This window comes from Opisthocomus hoazin, chromosome 2, assembly GCF_030867145.1.
Source record: "Opisthocomus hoazin isolate bOpiHoa1 chromosome 2, bOpiHoa1.hap1, whole genome shotgun sequence".
Taxonomy (NCBI): Eukaryota; Metazoa; Chordata; class Aves; order Opisthocomiformes; family Opisthocomidae; genus Opisthocomus; species Opisthocomus hoazin.
Genome location: NC_134415.1, coordinates 121,251,942 through 121,276,967, shown reverse-complemented (window position 1 = coordinate 121,276,967; position 25,026 = coordinate 121,251,942). Strand labels below are relative to the sequence as shown.

Genomic DNA, 25,026 nt, shown 5'->3' with positions numbered 1-25,026 from the left:
TGTTGCCTGGCCTTATAAATACTTGAAACCAAAAGAAGGCTTGGCTGGGGCACTGTCAGCTGATTTCTCTATTTTTGAAATTAATTTTGTGATAGAGCACCATTCAAACAGCACATACTGCAATTTGGTTTAAATTGAAATGAAGTATTTCTTCTGTTGACTTGCAAAGGGCTTTCAGTTACCTTGTCACTTTCTAGATGGGGAAACTGAAAATGCTTTCCTTTTCCAATTCATACTTGATAGTTTCAGATTGTGTGGTTTTTTGTTTGTTTTTTTAAGAGTAGTAGAGTTGAGGTTTCTACATTTGATCTGGGAATTGTCTTTGAATATTTCTGCTTGTAGTATCCCTTTTAAAATTGTACTGTGGTTGGGAAGGATGCTCTGTTTGCATGCTTATTATGATAATTCTGCCTGTTGTGAAGTGGAGGAGAGAGAGGTCTGCTGGAGGAGCTGAGTGACATAAACTGATCAGAGAGCAATATGCGAGGAGAAGTTCACAGGACTCTGAGATCATGATAGCTGTAGGTGGAATCACTAGCAAAAAGGAGTAGGACCTAAACATAGGAAGGCAATTCAGTTCTTAGAAAGTAAGGAAGGGTGAAGTATAGTGAGAGTGATGAATGTTTTTGCACCAAGGGAAGGACTTCATCATGTTTATAGAAGGAACTTCTGTTTGATACATCGTTGGTTGTTTTAGAATTAAGTGTTCTTAGTTACTTGGTTTGAAATTTGACATATTTAGTGCTTACAAGAGGTACCAGATTGAAAGCCTGGGATGCTGAAGTCATCAAATGCCTTGCAGAACAGGTGCAGCATGACAAGGCACCACGTGTGCCCCCCCCAAAATGCCCTTTCACACTATAGATTGGAAAGGTACCCCAGTAGGGACTGAAGGGTAGTTCAGATTTCATGGTCTATTTTGAAACAATTGGCTAACTTTGAGATTACTAACAAGGGTATCAGTCAGTATTGCTTGTGCAGTGAAAATCTGCCCACTAAGCTGAGGCCCACCCAGTTCTAAAGCTTCTATAAGTCTGAGTGGGTGCTCACTTTACCTGCTTCATTATGTTCTTCTAGTGACATTTCTTTTCCTGGTGCCCTTGACATAAAATAAAAATGAAGAGGAGAATGGTTTTCTTTATTGGAAGGTAAAGCTATCTATCTCCTCCAACCATAATTAGGTAAATATAAGTAACAAGACAACACTGTTGTTTTTTTTGGCTCCAGGGTGTATCTGTAGTTCTAGTACACTTACTGTTTTGCTGTTGCATATTTTCCTTACGGCTTCTACTGACAGAACTGCTTCCTTGTAGGAGGACTGACAAATGGTAGTGGTCGCTATATTTCTGCAGCACCTGGAGCCGAAGCAAAGTATCGCAGTGCGGCAAGTACCTCCAGTCTTTTTAGCTCCACCAGTCAGCTCTTCCCTCCTTCGCGCCTTCGTTACAGTAGGTCTGATATTATGCCTTCTGGACGTAGTCGATTGCTGGAAGATTTCAGAAACAATCGTTTCCCTAATCTTCAACTAAGAGACCTTGTTGGACATATTGTTGAATTTTCCCAAGACCAGCATGGTTCTAGGTAACTACTGTAATAAAGTTAATAATAATATTTTACTGCTTTGATATTGTTACATTAATATCAAACATTTGAATGAGCTGCTAGTCATCTTAAAGCAAAGCATGCGATTAGTGGAAGCACGTGCTCTTACACTGACCTTTCTCTTCACTAGGGAATTTCATTACAAAAGTAGTATAAATTTAGCTGCTTGTAGAAGTTCTCAGTGTAGAAATAGCCTCATAACTAGACTTGTAAACTCTAGTAGTTAGGTATCAAAAAGGTGTTGATTAAGAAAACAAAGTATCTGGCATCTGGAGTGTAAAACCATTTTTCAGCCATACATCATCAGGTACTTAGTTATTGTTATTCTTTTCATCTTTAATCCTTTTCAGATGAAAGTTTTTAAGTATCATTGTACTAAAATGTGTCCTTTTATATGCAAAGGCTCCACTTTCATTTTAATACGTTTTATAAATGTAGAATACTTGCTTTAGGATTTCAAGGTGTCTCATTGAAACGGCGTTTGAGAGGTTTTCCTGTTGTTTATGTAAAGTGTAATGTACCTTTTTTTGGACTTAGATTTATACAGCAAAAGCTGGAGCGAGCCACTCCAGCTGAGCGCCAGATGGTATTTAATGAGATCCTGCAAGCAGCATATCAATTGATGACTGATGTGTTTGGAAACTATGTAATACAGAAGTTCTTCGAGGTAAGCATAACACTAAGTGTATGAACAGAAATGCGAATGAAATGCTGTAAAATTCTGATTGAATTTAACTGTGTTTTTAACATCATAGCAGAATTCTACTGGACTTTTACCACAGAACCGAAGCGTATAACGCTACACGTGTTTTCTGTTCTCTATCCCCTGCTTTTTTTCTTAATGGACATAGTTTCTCTTTACACTGGTGGTGCACACATTGGTGAACACTGGTGAAGGCACAGGCTGCACACTCAGGCTTTCCAAGCCTTTTCGCATAGTTTACAGAGACTTTCAGCAGACAATGGGGGTCATAAAGATTTGAAGGATATTTTTTTATTGGCTGCTGCATCTTGGTAAAGAATGGGCCTGGAAAATGCTCTTGCACCCAAATAAGTAGCTGCATGAACTTCATCCAGTGCTGTATATGAAGAAACTCACATAAAATGTATTGAGGTGGAAGAATTTTGAGTAAGGGATGTCATAAGTTACATCCAATATTATTAAAACTAGTATTTAAAACAGCTTTGGTTTTTGTTAAAAACTATGGGGTAAAAAAAAAAAAGCCTTATCAGAGAGTTTCAAGATTTGACTTAGAGAAGAAAAAGCAATGCCTATGTCCTGGAAAAAGTTATATCTAGGAAAGGTATCTAGCATAGTGTACTTTAAATCAAGGACCTTATCAAAGTATTTGGGTGGATAGAAGGTGAAGCTGGAAAGTGTCCAATAAAGAAATAAGATGGTTGCTGTAAACAGGAATGTAGTTTTTAATGACTAATTTCTTTTGAAAAGCATGACTGACCTGTGGTATATAAGATCTTGATCTTGCTGAAGGGTCATCAGTTGCTGTTTTTTTCCATGGTGTTAGGTTGGATGGATACATAGATAATCATTGTCAATTGAGTGTTTTCATCTTAATTCTGCAGAAGAGTTCTCAAGAAAAAAAGGCACAACAGGCCTTAGGTGTAGTAAGGGACTTGGTTGGAAGGCAAAGTTTTTGCAGCTTTCTCCAGAGCCTCAGGTGACTATGGGTGTGGGGTGTGACAGTTCTCAGCAGTGCTGCCTGAATGTCACTGGTGCCACCCAGCTGACTGTCCAGGTGATCTGTTCTGTGCAGTGTCTTGTGCTGTGCCAGCTCCGGAGCTTGTGTGGGAGCTGGGTGCGGGGTTATGTCTGTTATTATGAAGCTTGACTGCCTTCTACTGTGCTCAAAATGGAGCAGCACAGAAGGTTGTAGTAGCACCGTGGAGGGAATAATATGGGCAGGAATTAGCTACTGCTGAAAAACATTGCTTGAATTACATTGTAGTATAGCCAGTGTAGACAACCATTTTGATTTAGCTCTGCAAAGCCCAAGTATTTCTAAATTTCCCAAAGCACTGATGGTAAGAATGATCCTTCAAGCTATGTGAAGTTACCAAGAAGGTACTTCAGGGGTTGAAATCTTCCCCCCACACATACACGCATCTCCTCCTGTTACGCTTGCTTACTGTATACAAGATGTAAGATATACTGATACACTGACAAGTACAAATTCGAAGTACTGGAGAAATTCTGATTTGAATTAATACATTACTATAATCTGTCATTGATTTACCTGGTATAAGTTGTCTAAGGGGGTTACTGCACTTAAATGTTCCTACAGACAAGTATAAACTACTTTGATTTCTTCTGTTGTCTTTCAAGGTCATGCATTTGGTAGCACGTATGTGACTGGAATGTGGAATATTACAAAATGTTGCATTTAGAAAACAAAAGCTTCTGGCAAATACACCACCAAAAATACAAAGGGAAAAATAACTCGAGGCACACAGTAAATATGTAATACATCATGAAAGTACCTCGACATGTAAATTCCAGCACGCTGCAATATGTCTTCATTTGTTAACAGCACATTTATTTTCTTTTAGTTTGGAAGCCTGGATCAAAAGTTAGCCCTAGCAACCCGCATACGTGGTCATGTTCTGCCTTTAGCCCTGCAGATGTATGGTTGTCGTGTTATTCAGAAAGCACTTGAGTCAATCTCACCTGACCAGCAGGTAATTGTAAGTTAGAGCAATACTTTTTTTTTATTTTATTTCTTTTTATTGTGTCCATCTTTTTACTTGCTTAAACTGTTGATCATTCCTTTCATTATGAAATGCCCTAGGGACTGAAATAGCTCTTTAAGTAAATTGCGGAGGTACACAAGTAAACCACCAGTGAATATGAGGATTGGACTTTGAAGATTAAATGGAATATTCTTTTGAGGAGGGGGAAATAAAAATCATTGTAAAGAAAATCATAATCTTTTTTTTCCAGAATGAAATGGTGAAAGAGTTGGACGGTCATGTTCTGAAATGCGTGAAAGATCAAAATGGAAACCACGTTGTGCAAAAATGTATCGAGTGTGTTCAACCCCAGTCACTCCAGTTCATCATTGATGCGTTCAAAGGACAGGTAGTGTCAACAGTTCGTTTCCTCATATGTAGGGTTGCTTGGATTTGCAGATCTTTCTCCCTCGATTGCATGTACAAGACAGTGTTTGACACATTGCAGTCAGATTATTTTAAGTAGAATAAAAAAGAGATGATAAAATGGAAAAGCTGTTGAAGAGACAGTTAATGTGCTATAACAGGATCAGTCTGTTGGAGGTGAGGCTCTAGAAAGACCTCTTTGGATGTATTATAAATACCAGCAGAGATATTTGGCTTAAGCTAGGCTTTCTGTCTGAGTTTTGTGATATGCCATTTCAAATTTCCTTCAGAACTTAAGTTGCCATTTTTGATGTAATAATAAAGTATCTGCTCTCTAGCACGTACTTTTCATTAAAATTCCTGTTTTCTTCCGTTGCACGTCTGTCTATCGGTGTTTCCCAATGACTGTCTATCATTAAGGAAATGCTTTGAAGAAATGTACTAATCTGTTCCCTACGTGTGGGCTAGTGTTAAGTGAAGAGGGGCGGTATTTGTTTATTTAAGGTTGGGGGTTTTGTTTTGTTTCCAAAAAAAGTTATTAATACAAGATTGATATTGTGCTGCAGGCTAAAGAATATGCTGCAGCTAAATAAGATTTTAATACTCTGAGACAAATGTGTACTTTTATAGTCTCAAAGAATTGTAAAAATCTTACTAACTTGGCTGTGTTACGAAATTTTACTTTCATGGATGGCCAAATGCATTTCTTAACAAAATCTACAATATCTTTCTCTCACATTTTACACAACAGCAATACCTGAATTATTGGTGTACATAGTAGTAAATGGCATACCAAGGTTTCTAGGGTCAGGTCGTTTTACATTAAAAAGGGTGTATGGAGTAGATGAGATGCAGTTTCTAAACGGTAAATAGAGCCCCTTGATTAAAATGTGACTCTTGTTAGTTTAGTGGGCATCTGTCCGAAGCTCCAAGTAATTATAGATAAAAAATACTAGCTAATATCTGAAGTGGCAATTGAAAAATACCACACTTAGTCATGTTGTGTAACAACACATACCTTTTCCACCTGCCTGCATCGTTTGGGTCTGTGTCACATCAGATAAGATTCTGACTCTTAAATCTTCTGAATTAATCCTCGAAACACAAATGTGGCTTCTGGAAAAGCAAGCAAGAGGAATTAGCAAGATTTTGACTGTATGTTTTGAATACTTATTTACAAACTTTCTGTCTGTAGCGGGGAGCCTGTTGTGCACAATGGAATGTGAAATAGTGAAAATCAGCCACAACACTTGAACTCCTTTTTATAGATGTCAAAACCTTGAAATTTGAAAATGAAGTACGGAGTTAAAAGGAAAGCTTGAAAAGTGAACAGTGCTTAGCTAAGGGTCATACTTCCAGGCTTTCTTTTCCAGCTAAGTAGGCGAGCAACACTGTAATGAAAGCTTAGGTTTTTAGTTGTGTGATTGCTGGACTCCTTGATGCATCTTTTCCTGCCTTCTACTGGAGATGGAATTCTGGTATTGGCAGGCAAAACTTTTTTTTTTTATAGAAGTAGTTGGCATGTTCAATTCCATTTCAAACGTGGTAATATTACTGTATATGTAAACTTCAGTTGTTTTAACTTCAGTTTGCAATTCTGTTTTAAGGTATTTGTACTTTCAACTCATCCGTATGGTTGTAGAGTAATTCAGCGTATTCTGGAACACTGTACTGCTGAGCAGACTTTGCCAATCTTAGAAGAACTGCATCAACACACAGAACAGCTAGTGCAGGTTAGTGCATATGTTCATTTTTTAATGCATTTTAGAGTGCTCTTTTTGTCGTTGGAATTTATTCCTATTTCTAAGTTTAAAAAGTAGTTTCAATGCGTTTGCCTCTTCAGTTTTATAGACATTGATTTGTTGTTTTTCATTCCTTCCATAGTTTTAATGAAAATGAATTTGGAAGTTGGGAGGCAAAGAAGATGTAAAAAGCCTTTTGCTTATTTTGACTGTAGCTTCGAATATACATTGTAAACGGACAGAATTACTAATTTTTTTGTTGCCAAGATTGCCTTTTTGTAGTTTGTCTTGGTTCACTCAAGTGTCCTTCAGATAACTTGTCATAGTGTCTGAACACAAATACATTGTCAAAAATACACATGGTGCATATTCTTACACAAAAAGGGCATCTTTTCTAAAAGAGAGCAAAAGACCTTATAGAACATAATTTCCTGTCTTGGTCTCAGACAAACGAATGCTACAAATGGCTTTGAAATTGAACCAGTTTAAAATACTGGAAGGGACTCGGCGTTCAGCAGGCATTTCCTCACATAAAAAGGCAAGAATTGCCTTTTGCTAGGTATTCACAGTCTCATTTATTTCTCGATGGTTTCTTGTATATACACGTCTCTAGTTAAAACATGACTGGCTCCGGGAACCAAAGTTCAGGGAGATGCTCTTAATTTTGAGGACTTCTTTCTTTAAGAGGATAAAAGGTACTTCAGCAAAATGCGGTTCTTACAGATTATTTACATTTTGCATGCCAATGTTGTGGCCCATTAAGTAATTCTTGATGCAATATTTCTTGCATCATGTTGTTTCTATAATGTTGACATTGTATTTTTCCTTGCATCTGTGCAAATAGTAATTTGAAAATCTGTACAAATATACAAAAGCTGTGTGGATTACTCTGTATGAACAGAAAAGAAAACTGAAGTCATCTTATTTTCAGGATCAATATGGAAATTATGTTATTCAACATGTACTGGAGCATGGTCGTCCTGAAGACAAGAGTAAAATAGTTTCAGAAATACGAGGAAAAGTTCTAGCTCTGAGTCAGCACAAATTCGCCAGGTATTGCACAGCCTTAATATATCAAAGGTTCACTAACCTTTTAAAGTTGTAGTGTTGGATTTATTTATTGCGTTACAGAAAGGATGTGGTAGGGTTTTTCCTGTTGTGTAACTTGCCTCCTGAAATTTTGTATTTTTATAGAGATGAACACTAGTGGTATTTTATACTAGATCTGGGGAAGGGAGAGGGGAGATGCTGTTCTGTAGCAGAACTGAGAAGTTTCCACAGGTTGACGGGATGTTTTTTTTGTTCACCTGGTACAAGTGCAGGGAATGGGTTCCAAGTCTCCATGTGAGGATCCCCAGAGCCAGGTGAAGAGTTCTCTTAGAACTTGCTTGATCTGCTGCTGCTGCTAAGCTGGGACTTCTGACTGCCTGTCAGTCCAGCCAGTCAATTTACACGTATGAGAAGGCTGGCCTTAAAAAGTGGTAGCTCAGCCTGCGAGGCTTTTATGCATTAGAAAGTCTCAAAGACTGTTGTAGGAGTCCTGAACTACTCTAAAATTAGAACCTAAAACTCATCCTTCAGTGCTTTTTGCTGAAATGGAGTTTGTGCCTCTTGCTAAGGAAAACACACCTCAATTCATCCTGGACAGTTCAGTGAAACTAACCTTGTCATCAACGTTAAGTTATAATGCACTGTTGCATTATGGGGGCATTTGTTTTAAAAATTGATTGTAAGCAAACTAGCACATTTATCCGGATTTTATTTTTCTTTGTCTCAATAGAGCTGTTCGTAATCCTCTCCTTAGAACTTGCTTAATTTCTAAAGCACAAACTTAGGACCAGAATCACTTTGCTGTCTTGCAAGCATTGATGGCCTGTCCAGCTTCTGAGATATTGGAGGCTTCCTCTAAAAAAAGAAATACTTGACAGTATCTCTGCCATAGGCACACTCCTGAAAAATACCTTTATTCAAAAAGAGGAAGCTTCCTCTCTGGCCTCTGATGTCTTAAAAGGACCAACAACCAAAACAGATGTACTAGAATAGATCTGCAGCCTGAGGTCCCCTGTGTCTACTGTAGGTCCAGAGGAAAATCTTTCCTACAAGATAATACGTATCAGCAAATTACTTCTTTTACGTGAGTAGGAATGTATAATCCTTTAACTTGCTCAATCATTATAGTCTGAAGATTTGGAAATCAGGACTTGATGCGTTTACAGTGCACTCTTTAGTGACGTTAAGACAGTTGAACTGTTCAGATAAATTTAAAATTGCTACTTAAAAGAACGTTACATCTGAAGTCACAGAATGGATTTGTCTTATTTTTCAGCAATGTGGTAGAAAAATGTGTAACTCACGCTTCTCGTGCCGAACGAGCTTTACTTATTGATGAGGTCTGTTGCCAGAATGATGGTCCTCACAGTGCCTTATACACCATGATGAAGGACCAGTATGCCAACTACGTTGTTCAGAAGATGATTGATATGGCTGAACCTGCTCAGAGGAAGATTATAATGCACAAGGTATATTTGTAGATAGTTTTATTGGTTCAGAAAACACTATATATGCACTCATTTTTCTGCTAGAATACCTTTCCCTCTAGATGTAAAACTCACTAGTTCTGTAATCTAGAACTTTGTGTATAAACATTAAATTCAGTGGAGCTTGATAAAGCAGAACATATTCAGGTCTCTTGAGCACTGAGCTAAAAATGTAAATCTACAGAAAAATTTCAAAAATTGGATTTCATAACCTCTCTTTGTGCCAGCTTTTCTGTGAGAATACTTTTAATATAAAAATGTAGAATTTATCATCGTTGTTAATGTAACAGAAGAAATACAGGTTTCTCTTTTTATTTGCTGGTTGCTGGTAAAATTATGAAATACAGGCTTCTGACTTTTTTATATACATAATATTTTTAAAGTGTAGTAACATCTACTTAAAATTTTTGAGGGCGGAAAAAAAAAAAAATGGGTTTCTTCTTGCAGATTCGACCCCACATCACGACTCTACGTAAATATACCTATGGCAAACACATTCTGGCCAAGCTGGAAAAGTATTACCTGAAGAACAGTGCTGATCTGGGGCCAATTGGTGGACCACCAAATGGAATGCTGTAAAAGACGGAAAGAAATGGAAGAAAAATGGAATTGTGAATGATCAAAACATACAACTTAACTATAAATGTTCTGATTTTTTTAAATCTATTTATTGACTTTGTTCATCCATTTGTAAAATTTTTATTCTTGTGTATATTTTTGGGGAGTGAATTATTAAAAAAAGAAAAAAGAAAAAAATATCTCCAGCCCTGATCCAGAGACCTATCAGATTGGATGGCTGGCAAAGCACAGAATGCCTGTATATGATGTAATTGTATCAAAATAGCTGTCACATATTTTGTAAATTTTTACCTTGTAAAGTCACTGAAATAGTTTTTAAAGGGAAAAAGTACAGTATTCTTTTAATACACTGGCTTGCAATCTGGTAGGTCTACCCAGCATCATAGCACAACAGGTTTATAGAGTTGTATATAGAATTAATCCTTATTTTTCCCTTTTGTGTGAAGTCTTTTATACCAGATTAAAATTGATCAGCCGCATAAACATTATTTAACATGTTGAAAAGTTAAGTTGTATTTTGGTGGTTCACAACATGCTATCCAAATACTAAACGGGGCACAGCGAATTAACGTAGGAAGTAACAGAACAGCGGGAACTTCAAAAGACTAGAGTTCATCACTTGCTGTGGATACAGGTTGTTTTTTAAAAAAGCTGCCCTAAGGTTTTCTCTAGCGATGTATTAAAAAGTGCTGTATATACTTATATATTTAATTGTTGTACAAGGTAGAGGGATTAAAATGATGGTGGTACTTCCACTCAGTAAAGTACACTGTTGGAAAGGGAGTGAACCCTGTATTAACTTTACAGTCAGTTTTACAACGCAGGAAGAGTAGAGATTTGTATTTTTTTATTTTGCATATAGAATTGTAAGGATTTGAAAGTGTTGAGCATTTATTTTGCTTTCTCACTGTAGATGCAAAAATTAGGTATTGATGAAGAGAAAAGGGGCCACTGAAAAGTAAACTTAATAGCTCAACATTTAAGCATGATTGATCCAATATTCAGATAGCTTTTTTTGCTTCCTATAAATATATGCATTGTATACGTGTAGTTACTAGGTGTAAGTTTACAGGTTGAAAACAAATCTCTTGTTTCGATGTTTATTACAAGCCTTGCTAATTTAGTAGTGATGCTTACCTTGGTTGTACAGATGTACATTTGTAAACCTTCATGCTGTAAATGTAATTTGTTTTACCCCTTTTTGGGACAAAAATTTGCATTTTAGTGTATATTCATACCCCCATTCCCTCTTCTCCCCCTGGCATATAGTGTTGTATAATGTAAATTTATTTCAGCAAATCAAGAGTGATTTTTTTAAATTCTATCTTTATATGGTTTCAGAAATATGAACCGGCTTTCTTTTTATCTATTGTGAGAAACCTTATGTTTTGTTTATAACATAGCTGTTGATTCTGTTAATATGGACACTTTGGGAAATCAATCTGTTCAAATTTTAAGTCGGGATAACAAGCAGAGTAAGAAACGGACCGAAATATTTGGTTATCACAGAAACCAATGCTTCTTCCATCTTAATAAATGTGGCATGATTTTTTTGTACAGAAGAGTACTGTATTTTTGAATAGCCTTCTCCCAGTGCAAAGCAAATATGTATGATACTGTCGATTTTTTTCTCTGGACATATGACATTGTAACAGTAACATAAAGATGATGTACATTTACAAGCGGCCTTATGTACATTTCCCAATGATCTTTTTAAGGCAGAATTGTGACCATATGTGTATAATTAAAATCCTTTTTAATCCTTTGCCTATGGAAATATTTTGGAAAAAAGCTTACTTTGTATATTCAGTTTCTGAAAGATAAAGAAAGTGCTTTGTATGTCGCTGGAAGTAAGTATTTTGTGTAAAACGTTCATTTGGATGGCTTAACCTAAAGTTTTGAGCAACAGCGTAGTTAGAGAGCAAGGTCTTGAGCATGGATTGAATAAAAGGCTGTTACGGTAGGGGTCTGATCGTGAGGAAGGAGAACAGCAGTGGTACAAACTTGTGTAAGGAATTCTGTCGTATGACTGTTTATATCAGGTTTACAGAGGTGTTACTAAAGCACACGCATCCGAGGCGCTGCCTTTTTGTCAACGGTAGCGTCAGCTCATTGATAGGCAAGTGGGAAAGTTTGTTCTGGCCTACTCCCCGTTCCCGGGTCTGTCGTGCGGTGCCTGCGTGAAGTGATGTAGTAGGCCTGGTGATTTTTTAGTAAGCACAATACTAATTGCCCAGTAGTTTTTGCACGGCATTCGCAGAATTCCCCTCGAGAGGTGCCAGCCCTGTCCCGCAGTCGCACCGAGGACGCTTTCCGAGTGAAGTCCTTGGACCCGTTGATGCTCCTCGGTGACAGTTTTCACCCTGCGTACGAACGCTGGGTGCTACAACCCGGAGCACCCGATGTTCTCTTCAGCGTGCAAGACAGTGAGCTGGGCCTTCGGGGATGTCCAGGCAGAAACTGGGGATGTCCCAGTGCTTTGTCCCTGTAGCGCTCATGCCATGGTTGAATTCAAACAGTCCTACGACTCTCGCCCTTCGTGCTTTCCGTATCTTGGAACATAAATCTTCCACTTGCTCTCCTGAAATTATTTTTCACATATTCTGTCCAGGAATACTGAAAATCACTCCTTTTCAGCTATTTTAGGCTTTGGGTAGAACCACTAGACTTTCTGCTCAAGTATCGCTTTTTGATATAGAGTGTTTATGGACCAGTTTGATTAGGTTTGACTCCAGGTGGCTCATACTGAATAATGTAATGTTCACATGTATATACTGTAAAAATCAAAATGAAAATGTGTGAATAACACTGTGTGAAATACATCTGGTCTTGTGTTTTTCCTGTAGGAAACCAGCCCTTCTTTGTATTCTCGGTTACCTGACCTGTCTGCTATCAGTGGAGCTCCGCATTGCAGGTCACTCATTTCTGGTGGGAATCCATCAGCTATCGAGGAACCCTGTATTCCATCATTTGGTTTCCAGAGGCCAGTTCTGAGCAGCCAAACCTTCGTACTGTCGTACAAAAACTCTGTACCGGTGTATAGTCCAGGCTGCAGCCTGACGGCAGTTCCTTCGTGCGCCGCTGGACACGGGATGGGTTCCTGAGCATTCGAGGGGGTGGGGTGGCTCGCTGTCTGTGGGGTCCATGCTTGCCTCTGTTACTGCCCGGGGTGTTTTCAAAGGGCCGTTCTTGGCTTGAGGTGAGGGGTCTGCTCGCTGGTGTTACCGTACGTCGCCTAAGTGGCCGCTTACGGACAGCACAACCATAACGCCGTTACGTCCATCACTGACTGCTGGATCCACTGAGAATTTTTTATCAGAGTATGGGGAATATTGCAGTTTCTGGGGGAATAATGTCCAGATGTTTTTAGAGTGCTGATGGAGATTCGGGATCCGATCTCGTTGCTGCTTTTCCCTCTGCTCCTAGGAGCAGACGTTTGAAGAGCTGTTCGTGACTCACTGCGTAGTAGCACGGTAATTGGGTTGATCTGTCATCAGTTTTGGTCCATGAGAATGTTTGGTGTGAGGAAAATGGCTAAAGGGTGAGGTGACAACAACTCCCACCATGTCATTCAGGGAAGCAAAGCCAAGAGAACGATTGCAAAAGCATTTCCAGACCTGGTGACTGGCCACTAACATTGCAGATGGCGTGTGAGTCTCTCCAGCAGAGCAATTTGCCGCTGGATGGCTGCAGTTGGGTCAGCGGCCGTGCTCCACCTTCCAGATTCCAGAGCGTGGTGGCCGGCCTGCGTCTGTCCGGAGAGCTGTGGGTCGGCCGGTCGCCTGGTTCAGTGAGGACGTAGCTCTGTGTTGCTGCTTGGGGAAGGAAAGGGGACAACCCAGGTGCTGTACCTGCGGCAGGCACAGCGCCTGCCACCCGGTGAGAGGCACGGCGAGGGCTGCTGCGGGCAGAGCCTGGGGCTCACCTGTGGGGCAGCACTCCCCCACTCTGTCCTCGGAACAGGGCTGGAAACTGGCACCGTTACCATGCGAAGACCAGTCACGGGTCGTCTCCTCGCACACGGGAAGGGTGGGAGGATGTCCGCCGAGTGTCGATCGCGCTCCAGAGCTGATGCGGCGCGCGGGCGTTCCCCTGCTAGTGCAGCGCCCGTGCTGAGGGAAGGGCAAATGCTTTGTCCAAGAGAGTCAACCAAAGCCCAGTGTCGCGTATGAAGTTTCAGAACATCGAGGCTACTAGGAAGCCACCACCCTGCGTGAGGGGTGGAGAGTCAGCAGGGAAGACCAAGCTTGAACGGACCTGCTGGTGTTCCTCAGCGAGGTGGTGCCTGAGCGTTTGCTCCATCGGCCCTGGCCTGCCCCTGCTGCGAGCTGGCGCTGCGGTTGGGGAACTTGCCCGGCAGATGAGATGCTTGAATCGGTTTCCTTTATCAGCCTCGGGGTTTTGACCACACCTCCCTCACTTCACAGGAGCATGTCTTAACCGCAAGGGGCTGGGCGGGTTCGCTTGCTGCTCCTGAATTTGGGCTGGGCTTTGAGCACAGCCTGAACCAGCCGTTGCATCACAGGCAGCGCAAGATGGAGCACGACTGCTGGAGCACGCGGGTGGGAGTGGGCAGGCTCTGCTCTCCAGATCTGTGTCTCCACCTGGATTCTCCCAGACTCGCTCAATGCAAAATATGTCTTGGGAGCAGCATTCCCGCATCATTAACACGTTAGAAACACTCCAAGAGCGGCTGAAATGCAGGAAGACCTGTTCTAAAGACCCTCTTTGTTTCATTAGTAAGAACGTACATAGGAATAAAACGTTCACCCTCTCACCAACGTTAGTACTCTGGGCACGAGAGGCCTTCGGCCTCTTCCTCCTCTTCTTGCACGGTGCCTACCAAGCCCTGAAGTACCCAGATCTGCGAACGAGAGTCAGGGGCAGGCTGCAGGTGACACAGCTTACGTGCTAGACCATAGGATGGGGACAAACCCCCTACTAAGCTGAGCTGAGCAGCTCTGCTGAGCTTCACTTGGGCTGAAGACCTGCCTTGGAGGGCTCAGATTTCCCGGCACCGCAGCCGTTCCCCAGCCTGGCTGCCGAATCTTCTCCCAGCGGAGCCTGGGGATGGAGACCACCCTTCCCCCCCGCTGCGCTGCTCAGGTGGTGGAGGCTGTTGAGGGAAGGCAGCCCGCTTGGCTGCCGATCACAAGGCAGGTCCGCGCGCTGCGGTTTCACCAACGCTACAGATCGTATCCACAGCAGCGCGGAGCTGCCCTGGTACTCGGCCACTGCAGAGGAATGTCACCCGTGCGGACTGGGGAGGAACTGGCGAAGCCTGCCGAGGTCCCTCTCCTTACAGGTCGAGTTTGCTGTGGACAGTCTGCTCCTGTTGAAGGGCTTTGCGCAGTGTTATGGAAGCATTTCAGATGTCAGTTAAAGCAGGTCCCAAAATACGGTAAGATCTCCAGAGATACACAACTGCTTACCGAGGGCCAAGGGAATGGCAAGAAGGGAGATGTTCTGGCAAGGGCAGCACCCAGGAAGGTGGTGGCAGAAAGCACCGACCTGGCCAGCGAGGGAGATGATGACAGGAAGCATATTCACAGCCATATTCCGTTCTCCCATGAGGGCTAATATAGGCACCCTGTTCCTTACCTACCTCAGGAGAACCAGAAATTAGAGGTTCCCTGGTGGGAATGAAGACTTCTCTTTCCTCCCCTATACAATCCTTATCTCCCTTTCTCTAAGAGAGCTGAAATCCAGCATCGGATAGTACTTGCAGTCCTCACCGCTCAGGATCAGTCCAGGAGCAGAGGTTTCAGCAGACCATCTGCTCGTACAAGCTAGGATCCTGGGGAAGGATTCAGCCCAGTTGCTTCTCCGTTGGGCTCAGGTCTGGTGGGTCTGCCTCAGTGCTGTTCCCTGCTCCGCACCTTTGGGTACCAACTGGCTTCCAGTGGCCGGTAAAACAATCCGAGCAATCGTTCCTTAAGCAAGCATTACTGAGGGCTGAAGCTGGGCTGAAGAGCTGAGGATGGACAAACTCCGTCCAAGCCATAGAGCCAATTCCATCTCCCTGCATGGAGCGATGGGATGAATGGAGCAGAGTTCACCCCTGTCAGAGCTCCAGGCTACACACTAATCTCATTCACCCGGGCCATTTGGATCTTTAAAAAGCCTTTTTGTTTGAAAACTGACCGCCTTAAGGACTCCAGAATGCACATGATGTCTCCTATTTCCTTGAAACGTCATGCGTCTCATAAGAACCAAGGGTTTGATTATTCATCCCAGTTCGGGAGTCACAGGAGCTCGCATCCTGCTGGGAAAGGGGCTCTCATGCAGCCCTACACCATGTGCCACCCCCTCCACGCGTGGGGAACCCCAGAGATCTGATCAGGGCGCTGACGGGATCACCCGCCCGACGCTGCTGCCCGGCTCCCGCTGCCCACTGCAAGAAGGGAAGCTCCCACAAGGGCCACACAGCGACGCGCCGGCAGCTAGGCTGTGGGGGAGGCACCATCACAGAATCACACAGAATCACAGAATGGTAGGGGTTGGAAGGGACCTCTGTGGGTCATCTAGTCCAACCCTCCTGCCGAAGAAGGGTCACCTACAGCAGGCTGCACAGGACCTTGTCCAGGCAGGTCTTGAATATCTCCAGAGAAGGAGACTCCATAACCTCCCTGGGCAGCCTGTTCCAGGGCTCCGTCACCCTCAGAGGGAAGAAGTTCTTCCAGTTCTTCCTCATGTTCAGACGGAACTTCCTAGGCTTCAGTTTGTGCCCATTGCCCCTTGTCCTGTCACTGGGCACCACTGAAAAGAGCTTGGCCATCCCACTGCCAAACCACTTCTCTCTGGGTGTAGACGCTTCCGTGCAGACACACGCAGTGGGAGCAGATCCTGTTGCCTGCTTAGGTATCTGATGCCGTCTGAGAGACCTTTCAGCATCCAAGACACTGGGATAGGGCAGGTGAACATCCCCTAGGAGCTTGCCTCAGCCTCTGCTTTCCACTCCAGAAGGACATCTAAGATGGCACTGGACACCTCCATATAAGCAATGGGTCTCTTCGTCTAGAAGATACCAGAAACCGATACGCAACTTTTTGTTAAATCAGTGGTGAAAAGGGGGAGGGAGAGAACAGAAGGCAGGAATAGGCCCAAAGGGTTTGTTGGGGGTGGGAGTGAGGACAGGTTTATATCGCAGAATAGGATGGGATGAGAGATGGAGAAACAAAGCATACACATCCCCACACACACGCTCAGATCTACTGTGACCATCATGTAATAAATAACCGTAATGACTTTTTTGGTTATAAATACTAGGAGAAGGGGAGGGGAAAGGGAGAAGGAGCACCTTGGGAACCCAATGATATCTTTAAAAAAACCAATAACAATAAAAAGACACCTTTATGCACAGCAGAACCTTCATTCCAGGCCTCCCTGTGAAGCATAGCTAATTTCACAATCACCTAAAAAGAAATCAAACTTCAAAAAGGAAACAAAAAAGCAGAAAAAAAATAGCAATTAAAATATCTGCGTTCACCCTGCCAGAGTTAGCGCTGCTCGGGGGGCAGGCAGCACGCACACATGGCACACAAAGCCTGAGCCCAAGGTAGAACCCCAGCTCTCTCCTCCCCGTAGACACGTAGGTCAGCACTGCAGAATCCCACCCCACAGCCCAGGGGGGTTACAGCCCTTGCTCCCCTCCTTTCTTCCAGTTCCTCACCCGTGTAGGTCCCCTCCTGTGCCCCCTGCTCTCCTTCCCCCGCCCGGTCAGACGTTCCCGTGGTGGTGGTGAACCATCAGCAGCACGTGCTGGCGGGCAGACAGCTCAAGCACAGCTTGGTCTCTGCTCCAGCCTTGCACCAGCTCCATCCTCGTGGCACAGGAGCACAAACCTACCTGGGGCAGGGGTTACACCAGCCCCCCTCCCAGGTGGGGTGACAACAGGAGCTGGGCAAAGGCGTTCTCCTAACGAGTGCGTGAGAAGGTCCAGGATGGAGGATGAGACAGGATGGGTGGGGAATCAGTGGGTGAATCAGCGCGATGACAGCAAGGGCTGAGAGACACTTGTAGCGCCTGGAGGGATGCGGCAGTGGGGTGACTGCACACAGCCCCGAGACAGCCAGTATCTGCGGAAGTGGGTGAGTGGCCTCGAAATGCTAAATGAAGGATGATAATTACAGCAAGATGCATCCTTTTGGTTAATCAGGAGGAAAACCTGTCTGTTATATCATACCAAATTCACGGCAGAGTCACGACTGATAGAAAGAGCAAACAACAAAACCTGAAGGTAGCCCAAGAGCAGCGTTCCTTAGAGACCCTCAGCGAGCCTGGGGTCCGGAGCACATCAGCTTGATGGAAAAACACCCAAAACCCAACATACTTTTCCCAATGCTGCAGATGTTGTCTGTTCTTTACTAAAATTCAGCTAAAACCTCTGATGCAGCCTAACCCTGCTCTCGTGACTGCTCTGCTACAGCATCTGCTTCTTCCAAGACCATGGCTTTTTTGCATACGTAGGAGTATTAAACCTGCTTTGGCAGAATTCCTGGAGCTATGCGTGCTTACTCAAATTCTCCGTGTAGCAGAAACACCTAACCCAAGTCACCTGGCTCTTTAAAAGTGACAAGTGTTGAAGCTCACAGTTAACATGTTTCATGTGGACGGAATGCTTCTGTATTTTGGTTAAAACTCTAGTTTTCTCCTTCATTTGGAACGTTTTAATCACTGGTTCATGCAAAAACTGATAGCTAACTTCAAGACTACATTGCATATTTGGCACCATCAGTAAGAAACAGGCACCACATCCCACAAGAATAACTTTTATTAAAGTTTTATGTGAGTTATTCGAGCATCCAGGAGCCTCTGTCACAAACCAGGACAGTAAAGAATATACAGAGAAAATACCGGAGTCCTTTGACAAGAGATTACATCTCATTCGACCTGGAGCCCCCACCTCTCCCAGGCAAATCATGGATCTCTGTGGCACTGCCAGAGCCAGCTGTGGGATTAAAACTATGCATATTTTTACTCTCATGGCGGTCATCGAGGCACTGAAAAGGCACTCCGTATCACAGCCCCTATTTTGCAGGCTGGCAGCAGCTAGGAAGGGCCCAACTTCAGGCATCCGACCTGCGAGTCATGGTCTGAAGAAAGCTCCTGTCCCTCACGGGACCACAGGAGCCGTGGAAACCCCCCGGGAAGAGCCAGGCTGGCTGCCAGAGAGAAAGTCAGCAGGTACCAAGCAGAGGATGCCTTGGAAATGGGTGGGCTCTGCCTTCCCTGTGTCTCTGCCCTCTTCTCCAGAGGCCCCAGCAGCAGCAGCCACCCGTCTGTGTGCTCCTGGGAAGCGCAACACCCTTCTCTCCGCGCTCATTTTCACGCCAGGGCAAACCCCATTCTGTGCTCAAATGATTTATGGTCGCAGAGGCCGAGGGCTCACGCGCTGTGAACCCGCGTTAGTCACTGCCAGTCGGTTGTCCTGAGCTACCCACATGGGTGAGTGAATCACAGCAACGCAGGAGAGTCTTTCCCTGGGCAAGGAAAAAACCACCAACAACAAAAAAGTGGTTATTCGGGTGAGTGCTTGGAGAAATACCTGCCGAGTCCACCAGCCCTGAGACTGCTGGGCCAAAACTGCTGACCAGTAAATGCACCAGCGGTAACTGTATCACCAAAAAAAAGCCTCCTTAGGAGAGAGCGAGCCAGTCTCTTCTTGTGGGCAACATCCACTGACTGCAGCCGGAGCCCACAGAGGTGGACAGGAGACCCCTCCGAAGATTTTGATGCACAGTCCCGAAAGCCAGCTCGGAGGCTCTGCGCGAGGAGCGCGCGGGATCCCACACGGCGCTCACATGCAGCGCCGGGGAGACGCGGCCGGCTTTGTCACAGCTGTTGGTGAAAACTGTCACAGAAGGGGCACGCCACTGCCAGCTGGGCTTTTGCCAAAGGAAGCTCTGCTAAATTACGTCGAGAAATCTTTGGTTAGAGGCACAGACACATTTATATGTAGTTTTCAGTGTCCACCTAGAAGCTCTCATTAGCAGGACACGGGGAAAGGGGAGGGACGAGAAGAAGGAAAGACACCAGGTTCTTGGGAGAGGCAGCCAGGCTGATTCAGTTGGTATCCACAGAGCCAACGCTGCAGCTACGCTGACGCCTGGACCATTAAACATTGCGTTGTTTAAGTTGAAAAAAAAAACACCTCGGGGTTTTTGCAAGAAGGCTTACACTTGTCCAAGTAAGCAAGGTCATCCCTTCCACCAGAGCATTACACGGGGGAGAAGAAAGGCGATGGGAGCAGACGTCCCCTCCGGCTAACTTCACACCCCACGCCTTGGGACGGGCCGGGGGAGCCTCCTTCGGCCTCCCGCTTCCCGGGAGCGAAGGCCAGGAGGCCGGCGCAGCTGCTCGGGGGTGCCCGGCTCCCTGCAAAGGCGGCCGGACAGAACGAGCGAAGTCGGGTATCGCCGCGCAAGCTGACCGGGTGGGTTCAGGTGATCCCGCTGCACGTCACAGCCGGCGTGCGACAGGCTCGGGATCGATTCTTTCTACGTCAGTGCAAAGGGACATCCAAACCGACCTGCAAGGGATTTGCCAAGGCACGGGAGGAGGCAGGAGCAGAGTTACGTCGCATTTGGTGCCACCACCCTGAACAGAGAGTGACGGTCTCGGGAATCGGCGACCGCGGTGTCTGGGCTCCCAAAAGACGAGCCAGCACCACGGCTGGACGATGCCAAACGTTGCAGGCTGGCAGAGAAGCTCTGGTAACGCAAGGCTGAAGGTCCAGGCTGCTGCCTCTGCAAACTTGTTCTTACACTCGGTGTTGCGTTACGGAACAGGCGGGTTGCTCTTTTGTTCCTGCATGGAGTTACAAGGAGAAGGATGCGGTGTGCGCTGTGGGTGGCAGAGCCACTGGCCAGAGGGGCTTTGAAGGGGAAGGAGTAGAGAAGCTCCAGGCTAGCAGGGAATGGAGCTTTGCAAACCCTTACGGGTCTCTGCCGTCTCCAGCCACACTGTCCTGACCTGCTCCTGGCCCCCTCAGGACAAGCAGTCCTTCCTCTTCCGTCCCCAGGTTTTAGGCCAACGATCAAAGCTCTCGTTGCCAGCTCTGAGTTCCGAGGCACCATCCATAGGAAGAAGGGAATGTCAGCAACCGTACCTCAGGCCCTTCCCAGATACCATCACCTGTTTCGGGTGCATCCCCCACCTCGCTCCAACCAGGGGCAGACTCAATTTGAACACATTTAACTAAATGTATTTTACATCCTGTAACTGCCCCACGCGTCTGAGGGCATCGTCCTTCCTCTCCGCCCTGTTCAGCCATCACAGCACAGATTCAGGGCTTTCATTCAAAGACTCACGAGGAGCTACAGCTTCCCCGTTCTTTGAGCCCCCTTTAGCTAACTGAGCTACCAAATAGGGGAAAAAAGGAGATTTGTCCCAGGCACAAAAGCAACAACTGAGAAAACAGCAATCAGTAGCAGGGAAGCCAGCTACCTGAAGACAACCAGAGGCAGCACCCACAGAATCACAGAATGTTTGGGGTTGGAAGGGACCTCTGTGGGTCATCTAGTCCAACCCCCCTGCCCAAGCAGGGTCACCTACAGCAGGCTGCACAGGACCGCGTCCAGGCGGGTCTTGAATATCTCCAGAGAAGGAGACTCCACAACCTCCCTGGGCAGCCTATTCCAGTGCTCCGTCACCCTCAGAGAGAAGAAGTTCTTCCTCATGTTCAGATGGAACTTCCTGTGCTTCAGTTTGTGCCCATTGCCCCTTGTCCTGTCACTGGGCACCACTGAAAAGAGTCTGGCCCCATCCTCCTGACACCCACCCTTCAGATATTTATAGGCATTTATAAGATCCCCTCGCAGCCTTCTCTTCTCCAGGCTAAACAAGCCCAGCTCCCTCAGCCTTTCCTCTTAGGAGAGATGCTCCAGTTCCCTCACCATCCTCGTAGCCCTCCGCTGGACTCTCTCCAGTAGCTCCTCATCTTTCTTGAAGTGGGGAGCCCAGAACTGGACACAGTACTGCAGATGGGGCCTCACTAGGGCAGAGTAGAGGGGGAGGAGAACCTCCCTCGACCTGCTGGCCACACTCCTCCTAATGCACCCCAGGATCCCATTGGCCTTCTTGGCAGCCAGGGCACACTGCTGGCTCATGGTCAGCCTGTCGTCCACCAGCACTCCCAGGACCCTCTCCACAGAGCTGCTCTCCAGCAGGTCCGCCCCGAGCCTGTGCTGGTGCACCTGTCAGCAGCGAGCTGTCAACTGCACAACCCCAGCAGGCAGGGAACTGCCTGCACACCTGAAGCAACCTCCACCCCGGCACATACGCTCACCGCCCGCCGTGTGTGAGGGAGCACGCTCCTTTTCTCCATCCCAGGGTGTCAGGCTGCAACACCCTCAAACAAACTTGCCAACAGGTGAAGTCACCGAGGTGTGATGTGTGAAGCTTGATGCCACAGGTACGATCCAGCCCTCGTGAAGGAACTCGGAACAGACTCGGCTCTTTCTAAACCCACCCCATCTGGTCCCAGTCCATTAACAATCCATCTAAGCACACAGGGCACCAGGCTTCAGGAGAAGAGGCGGTCATCTGCTCTGCAGGCTCCACCGCTGCCAGTGGCCAAATGCGAGGCAAAGACAAGCGGTGACGGTGGCCACATCCTCACACACCGCTGTGGGCAGGTCCGGCACCTGGGAAGCCAGGCGGGCAGCTCCTGTGTGATGCTCGTGCTCGCCAGGGGACACGGGACGATGGCTTCTGCCGCAGAACGCAGCGAAGAATGGTGGCGGTGGCCCAGCAGCAGCAGTTGCCATCCCTGCTCCCCCGTGCCTCTGGTGGGGGCGGAAGCAGCGGGCCGGGTTCCTCGCTGGCTCCGTTTCCCCTCTTCCCATGGCAGGACACGGCTCCAACCAGCCGCTTCTCCCCGGGGAGGCTGAGTTCAATGGGCTGCACTGTGGGAAGCCCTTGATCCAGTTCTGGGAAATCCCCGCAGCTCCAGTGCGCTGGGCAGAGGCAACCGACTCCTATCATCCCCGGAGCTCCGGGCTGCCAGGAATCTCCTTCCCATACAAGTCTCATCTGGCTTTTCAGCATGGAGCTCTTTTGAGTGAAACCGCAGTACTTAGCATGCTTCAGTGATCAAGCGGAGGGCAGGGGAATGTCACTGAAAGCCCTTGGCTTCCAAACGCAGCATTGTTCTTCCCTTACCCCATCCACAGATCCCGACCAGAACATCCCCATCGAGCTCTAAACCGTTTCCACCAAACCCGGCGAGAAGAACCGCAGCGCTGTCTGTGCTGCCGTCTCCCTGAGCACACGCGTGCCCACGCCCGTACGGAACCGCCGGTGCCTCGCCGCGGCTCCCGGGAGCAGCCCCCGGGGAAGCGTTTCCTCCCTCCTCCCTGGCTGCGACGGACCCGGCCGCTGCAGCCCTGGCCCAGCCGGCCTCTGCCGCGCCGCTGGCTGAGCGTGCCCGGCGCGCGTTCCCCGACGCCCAGGGACGCGGTCGCAGCTGGGTGTCACAACGCGCCCACCAAGCCCAGGCGACGCGTCCAGCCGCACGCTCTGCCGGCCCCAGCACCAAGCACCTCTGCCCCATCCCACAGGTCCCATCTCCGATCTGCTGGTCGCGTCAGGCTCCGGACGCGGCTCGGAAAGGCCCCTCTCCCCGCACCCTCAGCAGCAGCCTGCTCTCCCACCCGGGAGCTGTCGCTCCGGCACAGCCACCCCCGTGCCCCCACGGCTTTTATTTTGCATCCTGTCCCCACGCCGCCTTGCCCTGCCACAGTCTTGACTGTGGGGCCCTGCGGGTGCCATCTTCTCCCCCTCAGCCCCATCGTGACGGTGGGCATGGCTCACCTGAGGGAAAGGTGTCGTGGCAGGAGCCATCCCTAGGAAGGCTGCATGAGGAATTTCAGAGAGAGGGAAAGAAAGCAAGCTGATTAAAGACACATGATTTCACAGAATTTCACAGAATGGTAGGGGTTGGAAGGGACCTCTGTGGGTCACAGAATCACAGAATGGTAGGGGTTGGAAGGGACCTCTGTGGGTCATCTAGTCCAACCCTCCTGCCGAAGAAGGGTCACCTACAGCAGGCTGCACAGGACCTTGTCCAGGCGGGTCTTGAATATCTCCAGAGAAGGAGACTCCACAACCTCCCTGGGCAGCCTGTTCCAGGGCTCCGTCACCCTCAGAGGGAAGAAGTTCTTCCTCATGCTCAGACGGAACTTCCTGTGCTTCAGTTTGTGCCCATTGCCCCTTGTCCCGTCGCTGGGCACCACTGAAAAGAGTCTGGCCCCATCCTCCTGACACCCACCCTGAAGATATTTGTAAGCATTTATTAGGTCCCCTAATAGGGGATCACAGCAGTTCTAGCCGCACTGAATATCCAGTTAGGTCTACCAAGCCGCTGGGGCACAGCTCTGGGAAGGGATCCTGGGTCTGGCAGAGATGGGCCACCACCACCGAGAGCCTCCTGAGCGACCGGGAATCACCGGTTACGGGTCTGTTTTGGAGCAGTCCCGGGGCAGCACGGCGCTGTGTCCGTGGGCTTGGCCGTGTCCCTTGTCCATCGCGTGGCTGCGCAGGCGTGCGGTGCCCATCGGCCGCGCAGCCAGCTCCCAGCAGCAGGACGCAGTCTTACAAACTGCACTTTTTTTGTTGGTTTTTCTTTTTTTAATCACGCTTGTGCACGCATCCTGTTGCATTGTTTGCAGCTGACACGCCGACACGCGCCGGCACACACACACAAGGGACAAAAAAACAGAAAACCAACCAAAAAGACAACGGAATGGGCTGGAAGTGACCAGGACCTCCAGCCCTGACCCCGCGAGCAGGGTGAGCACCCCGGCCCGCGGCCTGTCCTCGGCGGGGTGGGTGCCGGCCGGGTGCTCGCGGCCAGCGGTTCTGGCTCCAGAAGAAGGGGCGACGGGCCCGAACCCCCGCCGCGGGCTCCAGGGGAGGGCGGGGGGCAGAGGGTGGGGGGCCAGCCCCGGGGACCCTCGGGCGAGAGGGAGGGAGAACACCCCCCCTCGATCCCTCCCAGCCCCGGGGACCCTCACCCCCCTCGACCCCCCCCAGACCCGGGGACCCTCCGGCGGGAGGGAGGGAGGGAGGACACCCCCCACCCCGACCCCCCCAGGCCCCGGGGGCGCGGGAGCCGTCCCGGGGGAAGGGGAGCAGGCGGCGCGGCCCCGCGATTCCCCCGGCCTGGAAAGGGACGGGAGGGCTTTCGGCACCATGATTATTGCTGCTATTATTATCAGTTATTATTTTTAGCGAGCAGGAAGGAAGCTCGGCGGGAGCCCCGGCAGAGGAAAGGTGGGAATGGAAGGGGCGGCGGGGGCCGGGGAGGGGGGGCCACTCCCGTCCCGTCCCGTCCCGTCCCGTCCCGTCCCGGTGCCGGTCCCTGTCCCGCTGCCGTTGCCGGTGCCGTCCCGGTGCCGTTGTTGTCCCGGTGCCGGTGCCGGCCGGCGGGAGGAAGCGGGGGCGGGCGG

At 47.5% G+C, this 25,026-nt stretch overlaps 1 protein-coding gene across 7 annotated transcripts in view; it reads left to right on the top strand.

Annotated features, from left to right (window-relative positions):
- PUM2 (pumilio RNA binding family member 2) overlaps positions 1–12,370 on the top strand; it is a 72,099-nt gene extending 59,729 nt beyond the window's left edge. For 4 of the 7 annotated variants that reach the window (XM_075414899.1, XM_075414893.1, XM_075414897.1 and 1 more), the window contains 8 exons: positions 1,314–1,581; positions 2,140–2,269; positions 4,171–4,305; positions 4,562–4,699; positions 6,324–6,449; positions 7,390–7,511; positions 8,785–8,977; positions 9,443–12,370. In XM_075414899.1, coding sequence (XP_075271014.1) covers positions 1,314–1,581; positions 2,140–2,269; positions 4,171–4,305; positions 4,562–4,699; positions 6,324–6,449; positions 7,390–7,511; positions 8,785–8,977; positions 9,443–9,574 — 1,244 coding nt within the window. In that variant the 3' untranslated portion in view covers positions 9,575–12,370. The remainder of the gene's footprint in view (positions 1–1,313; positions 1,582–2,139; positions 2,270–4,170; positions 4,306–4,561; positions 4,700–6,323; positions 6,450–7,389; positions 7,512–8,784; positions 8,978–9,442) is intronic. The other 3 variants (XM_075414896.1, XM_075414898.1, XM_075414894.1) reach the window with 1 other exon arrangement.
- The last annotated feature ends 12,656 nt before the right edge of the window (positions 12,371–25,026 follow it).